The sequence below is a fragment of the Benincasa hispida genome, chromosome 7 (assembly GCF_027475165.1).
Source record: "Benincasa hispida cultivar pf3 chromosome 7, pf3_genome.v1.1, whole genome shotgun sequence".
NCBI classification, from domain to species: Eukaryota; Viridiplantae; Streptophyta; class Magnoliopsida; order Cucurbitales; family Cucurbitaceae; genus Benincasa; species Benincasa hispida.
In genome coordinates, this window is record NC_143484.1 from 46712328 (window position 1) to 46720684 (window position 8357).

Below are 8357 nucleotides of genomic sequence, written 5' to 3' on the forward strand. Positions count from 1 at the left end.
TGTTAATCGTAAAAGATGAAGGACGCGTTTGGATTGACTAGTGAAAAAAATATATTTTTTTTAAGAAAATCATTTTTATTTAAACTCTTTGGATGAAAATAGTTTATAATATTGTTTAAAAACTATTTCGAATAGTTGTTAAATACTTTATTTTTTTAAAATAAATTATTTTCAAAATTAAAGTCTCGAAAAGTAAACTAAACACACACGAAAACATTTTAGATTTGTTTCCGAAACACACACGAAAACATTTTAGATTTGTTTCCGATAATTTTCCGCGCTACCAATAGCTTTTGGGCCCAACTGAAAGCTTGTAATTGGGCTATGGGAGGTCGTTCATTAGTGTTATCAGGCGGGACCGGTGGCTCAGCTGGACGTGGAAGAAGGGGAGGCCACGAAGAAACTGAGAAATGCAGGGCGATGAAGCCAGAATCTTGCTTGGCTTCTCTCCGGGTTCTCGCCCGTCTTCTTCCCAGGTGCGGCTGCCGCATTGACTCTCTATTTCAATTCTGATCTCCAACGTTAGTATGAATTGATTTTCATGATGTTCCATTGATCGGCAATTGCAGGTTAAAGAAGCTTACAAGAGGAAGGTATGGGATACTCATCCTGACCTGTTCCCGCCTCACGAAAAGCCTCACGCCGAGTCCAAATTCAAACTGGTAACAACTCTACTTCACAATTTTCCGATGTGGCCGATATTGCTTTTATCCGCTTTGTCCATGGATTTTGCCCAATTTTTTTTTTTTTTTTTTTTAAAAAGTTTTGATTTCTTTTTAACTTCGGAATTTTCCCATTATCTAAAGAAAAATAGCTCCACTCATCCTTGTATACCTATCCAATTGTTAATCATAAATTGCGGCAAATTTTTCTTTTTTTAAATGCAGAATACGTTCCAGACACCTATCTTTATGGGACAAATCTTTCTTACATGTTTCTTTAAATATTTTAATTCTTCTTTTGTATGTGTGTCTTGGATGCAGCGAATATTGCTCTTAAAAAATATAGTTTTTTCTTTTTTCACTGTGATTGATGGATGCATTTAGATAGGCTCTTATCAAAATCTCTTTAATGGTAAACACTAGTGATGAATAACTTCATCTTCTCTGTTTTTTTTTTTTTTTTTTTTTTTTTTTTTTTATATATATTTATCGAGAATTCTATCACTCCAAATGTAAACTTACTTGATTTCAACTTATCAGCTTCAAACTTCATAACTCAATTCAATGCACTGAATACTTCTTAATTTTACTTTTTTTCCCCTCTCTTCCTCTTCTCGATTTTCTCCTTCTCCATTTTTTCTAGTGTAGAGGTGTTGCAAACTATAAAGGATCGGAGTGGTCAGCGTTAGATGTGAGGGGTTGTTGGAAAGCAATAGAGCCGATCAAAGCACCGGGTGTGTGGGTGAGCATTTCAAAGACGAAAGAGATCGAGATGGGTTAGCGTTAGATGTGTTCTTGACGAGAGGAGACCGAGAGTGAAAGCTAGAAATCTAATCTATGCGTGCGATATTCTGAATCTGCGTGTCCGATGTATATCCTCATAAGGGCAAAAATCTTAAAATTTAGCAAGTAGGTCAAAACTGAACCATTTCGGCCCAATATTATGAGTTACCTAAGAAACATGATAACTTTTCATTTATAAAATTAATACGTGAATGTGCTTGCTAGTCATTATAATGCCTTCTTTTTTGCGACTCCAAGGAGTTAAACATAGTATTATGTGCTGCAGATTTCCGAAGCTTATTCGTGCCTCCTAACTGGTAATTCTCTACAACCTACCAAAGCACGCAGAGATGCTAAATTTCATGCCCACAAAAAGCTAATTCCAAGTTGCTTATAATCTAATCAGCTTCTTAATCTTTGCAGGTGCCAGAAATGGAGATTCACATTCAGGTAATGCATATACAAATCCTTCGTAGTTTTGTTGTTAGCCCATCCAGAATATGATTTGATGAGAAATTCTGAACAGCTACATATGAACGGGTTGTTAAAAGGGGGGTTCCTGTTTCACATGGAGGAAGAAGAAACCATGCCTTAATCAAGCTTCCTTTTCTGTTACTGATTCTGGGGACCGTGTCACTTGGAGGATTTAATGTTTCCAGGTCAGTTTTTAAGCATCAACATGTTATGACTTGTTAAAGAATTCCAGAGTTTGTTTTAAGGAGTTGCTTGCTCTTTTCAGGGCTTACAAGAAGCAGAAGGAAATGTATCCTTCTCACAATCCTTTTCTTCCTTAGAGGCCAAGAAGAAGAAAGCAAGAATCTCTGATGTTTGTTGCTGAAATGTGTGAAGATAGGAAAGTTTGCCTCCTGCTATCGGAAGGAAAGGAAGAAACTAGGAAAAGATGATGGGTGCCAAATACTGCATGGCCAAGAGTGTAAATCGGTTAGCGCTTTCTACCTATATAATCTAAATAAATAGATTCAATTATATAATTGTCCAGACTTTCCTATTTTTTGTTTGAATAGTTGAGTGGACTATTATTTTATACAAAATATAACCGTTTGGCACAAATCTTCTTGTAAAATTAAAAAAATTTGTTCCCTTCATATACGAAAATAAGAATTGACAAGAAACTCCGCACTGAGTGAGAATTTCTAGAAATAAACTAGTTTTTTTTTATAAGTACATGAAATCACGAACAAAATAATTTTTACAAATTTATCATCTTAAATACTAAACAATATATATGATGTATATTTACATTTTTAAAATACGAATACCAACATAATGTTAACAAGGAAAGAAATGTTTCAAAATTTTGAAATAATGGTGAAAAGATTAAAGAGGTCCAACTATGAGCAATTAAAGAAATAATTTAAAATCTAAGATATTTATGAGATATACATTGTACAAAAGGCTTTCCGTGTAAAAATCTCAAATTAGGTTATTATAATACAAAGTCAAAATTGGTATGCCGCCAACAGAATATTGCTCCATTTGGCGACTTATATACAAACTGAACAAGAGTTAGGTTGATTGATTCTGTCATTGTTCAACTCAATGTGAATGGGTGAGTGATATACTCGACTCAAGTCATCCAAGGGTTTCTTGCTCTATGATGCAAAATAGCTGATGGGTATGGTAGTCTTGAGAGTTCGTCATAAAATCATGGATTGAAGAAACTCGAACCACCAATGTTGATAGCAATGAGCACAGAGATACTTGTGATCACGGCAAGCCAAAACAATGCCGATTCTGTCGAAAACATGTATTAGATTACAAACAAAACATCACATAAAAAAAAATATAAACGTGATTGATAACTAGACAGCAATATTACCGGCTAAACCTCCAGCTCCCTTACTAGAAACCATGGATTTGTTGTCGGCAGCTGCATCACGAGATCTCGACTTCATTGTCCCTAAGCTAGGAGAAATGGTGGCATCATTCTGAATCTTTGTATTCAATGCATCGGATGCCACTATCCCCTGAAATTCTTCGCTTACTATCAAAGCTGCTAGAACATCCATAAATGTTTCCTTATCGGTTGTTTTCGCTGCATCGTTTTCACTCTCCTCATAAGCACCGTTTGGTTCATCAGAATCAGATGACTCATCGTCGTCTGAAATATCTATATCCAAGGCATCTGATGCAGCCTTGTCGTCCTCCTCGTCCTCAACATATGCTTTGTATGTCAATCTCACTAGTACTTCTCCAGAAGACCTGTTTCTAAAGAGTCCCCAGCCTCCCCCCAAAACAACGATTCTATCTGTTGGTACGGTATCTTGAAGAGAACCAATGTCAACCTGTATGTTTTGTACGAACAAGGTAAGAATACACAAAAAGCAGCAGTACGAACAAGGTAAGAATACACAAAAAGCAGCCAAAACAGACTCCGCCTTTGGCACAAGTTTAACAAATGCAGAAACAGACTTTACCTTTGGCACTAGCCCGTTAATGAAGTAAATCTTTGTATAAACGATGATCTAATCTAGTCACTATCATTTTTTTTTAATATTCATGAGTATCAGGACCAATTTACGAGCACCTCGACTAAACTCCCGGGATAACCTGCCTGACCCAACAATATTTGAGTATAAAAAAACCCGTAGATATTAAACCCTATCTAATCACTAGCATGTTGATGAAGTTGTGCTTCAAGATGCGACTTCTGCCACCTTCAAGATGAAGTAATGAGGTCAGGCCGTTTAGCTTTCTCTTCAGAAAATATGGAATCTCACCAATAACATTGCCAGAGCTTTTGCTACCACAGGGTTCAGAAATTGATCTCTTTAACAAGATCCCCAAAGTCAATCTTCTCTATTAACTTATACGCTATTCTATATGATTTTCACGTGATTGCACTAGCAAACACTTCGCACAAAGAATGCTGGTAATACAAGATATTCAAGGTTATTTAGCAACTCTATTTCTATCCAAGAGCTGAGTATAAAAATCTAGTCAGAACATTAAGCTGACAAATAAGCTAATGATTCCCCCAACTTATATTCTAAACGTTGCAAACTCAAATAAGAAGAAAATCCCGCCAACTTTTGGAATTTAAACAAGACTAAACCAACTTGGGAAATGACCAAATATACATATATAGTTCAGCAGTTTTAGTCCTTGATTAAGTTTGCACAGTTACATAAGAGAAATAAAGATAGGATGGGACAGTAATGGTTCATGGATAGAGAAACATCGCAGGGTTTCACTAGTTTTAACTTGCCCTTCGACGAATCGGCAATACCATACGTATTTCAAAATCTAACTATCATAAGTGTACAGAAAAAGATAAGTTACCTCTGCGTTGCCAATAGTCAAATCCGCAAATCCAAGAGAGTCTTTCACTTGGATATACAATTTTTGTTTCCTAGGATTTGCGACAAGCATATGAAAATCCTGCCAATAATCCCAATGCCAATACACGTGAGTACACAAAAGAGATTGAATACTCCAAATGAAACCGAAAATAACCAAAGAGCATTTTAACCAATATTGTTCATTGAACATATTGACCAGTAAAACAAAATTCAGAAATGAGCTTCACCTGATTCCAGATTGGCTCACCAGGTGGTCCAATTACAGTGGTTTGGCTGTTCTTTTTGCTGCGTATTACTTGGTCGCCCAAGCTTAAAATGACGTACGGGTCTGTTTTTCCTGAGAGGAACAGAGATTTATGAATAACATACAGGATCATAAATTTATGGAAATAAATAGTTACTATCTACAGTTAATTAGATGCTAACTTTCTGAAAGCAAAGTGCCAGTGTCACAAGATCACAATAATGTTGATAAGCACCACAACTACTAGACAGGATAATAGATAAAACAACATACCATAAAACAAATAAGATAGCTTCCGAGCATCTACAAGGGTTACTGAAAGTTCCCCAACAGAATCATTATTTCCTTCCTGCATGTCACCTGATTTAACCTCATCTGGAACGGGTCCAACTGCTTTTCCTTTTTGGAAATCTAGAACTATCTTCTTCGGACGTACAAATAATTTAGGTAAGTCCTCAGTGAGAAGTTTTGTCAAAAACCTATGCAGACATAATACAGAAGCAGGTCAGAGGACAAATAAATGGAAGAAAATCAAGCCTAAAGTTGACTAGAACAATTATCAGCTATATGAGCAAATTATGCCATGAACTACCACCACAAAATGATGACACTTAATAAACTGATTCCGAACAAAAGAACTTGATATATATTTTTTTTTTTTTAGAATACTTGGGCATTACTTCATTATACAGTCCTAGAGAACTAATTCTTTTTAAGCGTACTTGGGCATTACTTCATAATATGATCCTTAAAAGTCGAAATAAAAGGATTCAACAATCGCATTCTTCTTTACTAGTTTACAAACTATTGCCAAGGAATTCAGACTCATTAGCACACACAATTCTTGAATTGAACATGAACTAAAAAAATTTTATCATATAGAAGCCAGCAAAGCTAACGTGGGAAGGATTGTCTCTATTTCTTCCTTGAGCTAACCAACTTATATAGCAACTATTCAACAGTTAAGATTAATCAACTTACATGGAGAGAACAGGAATGGCTGATGTCGTACCAAGCGTGCAGCAAAATGATGGAAAGACAGAGAAAAGTCCATCAGCATCCAAAGGTCAAAATTTAAAGCAAATAAAATTATCATCAAGAAATGAATGTAACCTCCACAAGCATGCTTACTAAAAACATAAGAGAAACATAAAGAAGAACATGAAAGTAAACCCAGTTTCATGCTTCCTTGCCAAACCTCACCATGACTTCCTTGCAGTGACTAACAATGAAATGTAATTCGTTATCAAAGTCAAGAAACTACCACATACCCATTAAATTGAACAAGCGGAATGGTGACAACTCAAATTTGATCTTTGGTAGTGAAACAAATGCCCATGAAACGGCACCTACCCAAGGTTCAGTTGGAATAAGCCGCAACTTGACCCATAATTCACCATCTATGTCAAAATCTCGGACACCAACTGGAACAGAAATGGGGATGATGCCAAATTTTAGTGAAAGCATTAATAACATACGAGCACCGCCAGTATACCGCAGACCAATTTGGTACCTGAAGAACATTGAACAGATACGACTAATGTAATACTGTAATTCTAATGATTAAAGAAAAGAAACGAAATGTACCCAACTTGAACATAGCTAAGAAAAACAGAAAAAGTAAACAATAGAAAAATCGACATGGAGATTTACATGGTTCTAGGTTACGTATATCTGTAGTACCAAAGAGAAATAAAAAGGCACAGTAGAGTTAAAGAGAATTTATATATAGTGCACCCCACTAAACCCTAAGGCTGGATTCATAAATAATTCAAGGCATTCCAACATATTGGTTGAACTAAAAAAGAAACGAATCTGAACAACAATAACGACTGAATAAATTCATGGAACTTCATAGCGAGTAAACATTGCAGGAAGGTATTCAATCTCAATCAGTATACCAGAGAGTACGTAAAGCTTGAAAGATGAGTTCAAAATAACTTACTGCAAATCGTTGGCTCGACGGGATGTTCTCCTCTCAACATTCCTAACTGACAATGGTTCTTCCCCCAATGAAAACTGCTTGATTTCCACTCTCTCCACATAATCAGGTTTCTTCAAATTATCAATAACAGGTTGCAACAACCCAACAAGCCAATCCTCAATACCAGGTCGATAAACTTTCCACAATTTACCCAACACCATATTCACCCACTCCACCGATTCCTTCCTTTGTAAATCCTTCTCCAAAAACGAAGAGAAACTAGTAGGCACCTGAGGCCATGTACCACGACGCCCATCATCATTTCTGGATTTACTTCTCTTCCTAAATGTCCATAACTTGTCAAAAGCAACTCCAACAAAGAAAAAGAAGACGAAAAGTCCAACAATGTTTCGATTAATAGGCGGCGAAGGGATAGGGTGAATGACTCCCAGTTGAGTTCTTAACTTATCAACAATAGGATCCTCTTGGAAACCAGTAAAATTCGACCCCACTTGCACAGAAGAAGACTCTTCCTGAGAGAATTCTTCCCCTTCCAATTCATTACTAATACGCTTAACTACAAAATTTCTAGCACCCCTTCTCGCGGAAGTTGCAAATTCTAGATTGAAGTTGCGAGTAACGCCATCGGGAGAAAGGGAACAAACCAAGAACCATTTTCTTCGGAAATTGAGAGCAGCTGAAAAGGGTTTTCTCGATTTCCTTAAAGAAGTTGGAGAAAGGGAATTGCGAGGTGGGTGAGAAGGGGAGAAAGCAGTGGAGTTATTACATGGGCAATGTTGAGAAAAGGAATTAGAGAAATCAAAGCTCGGAAATGGAAAGTGTGTAATCATTTAGATACAGAGAAGAATGGAGATGAGAAATCATAAGGAAACAATGAACCACAAGCTCAATCTGTGAAGGAAATGGAAGGGATTGAGAATGGAAATGGGGAAAAATAGTGAAAAGAAATTCTGGGTTGTTGCTGATGACATGAAATCTTTCCCATGAAGCAGGAAAAGAGAAGGAAAGGAAAGAAGGGATTATGGGGCGGAGGCTCGGGCTTTTGCTTGGAGGCCTCAGCCTCAGAAAATGGAAGACTGATAATATAGAGAATAGCGATCAATTGCTTGTTAATTTATTTGGAAATGCCACGTGGACTGGACGGAGCCGACGCGGCATCATCTACGGTCTTCGTCTCCTTATATCATATTTTCTGTAATCCTTTTTCTCCTTCCCACCCCTTCAATAGCACGACGTCGTTTTCTTTCCTTTTTCTTCTTCTTCTTCTTTTTTTTTTTTTTTTTTTTTTTGCGGTCTTGCTTTTCTTTTTCTTCCATTTACATTAAATATTAAAAATAAATAAATAAAAATACATTAATGGTCCTTTGAGTTTGATTTCAATTTATTTTTTAAGTGTATAA

The 8357-nt window shown here is 36.4% G+C and overlaps 2 protein-coding genes across 3 annotated transcripts; one reads left to right on the top strand and one right to left on the bottom strand.

Annotated features, from left to right (window-relative positions):
• Window positions 1–205: 205 nt before the first annotated feature.
• Window positions 206–2516, top strand: LOC120081398 (Chaperone DnaJ-domain superfamily protein). Of its 2 annotated transcripts, XM_039036231.2 has the most exons (7): window positions 288–476; window positions 570–662; window positions 1306–1404; window positions 1732–1762; window positions 1869–1895; window positions 1972–2104; window positions 2185–2516. In XM_039036231.2, the coding sequence occupies exons 1-7, from the start codon at window positions 411–413 to the stop codon at window positions 2237–2239; spliced, it is 504 nt and encodes a 167-aa protein (XP_038892159.1). In that variant the 5' UTR covers window positions 288–410; the 3' UTR covers window positions 2240–2516. The 2 variants fall into 2 exon arrangements, with proteins under 2 accessions (XP_038892160.1, XP_038892159.1); XM_039036232.2 differs by lacking the exon at window positions 1306–1404 and having other exon boundaries at window positions 206–476.
• A 291-nt stretch (window positions 2517–2807) lies between these two features.
• LOC120081396 (uncharacterized) lies at window positions 2808–8108 on the bottom strand. Its single transcript, XM_039036230.2, has 8 exons — window positions 6958–8108; window positions 6284–6525; window positions 5994–6012; window positions 5286–5491; window positions 4996–5105; window positions 4749–4847; window positions 3286–3751; window positions 2808–3200 (listed from the first exon to the last, which is right to left on the bottom strand). The coding sequence occupies exons 1-8, from the start codon at window positions 7785–7787 to the stop codon at window positions 3112–3114; spliced, it is 2061 nt and encodes a 686-aa protein (XP_038892158.1). The 5' UTR covers window positions 7788–8108; the 3' UTR covers window positions 2808–3111.
• Between the last annotated feature and the right edge of the window lie 249 nt (window positions 8109–8357).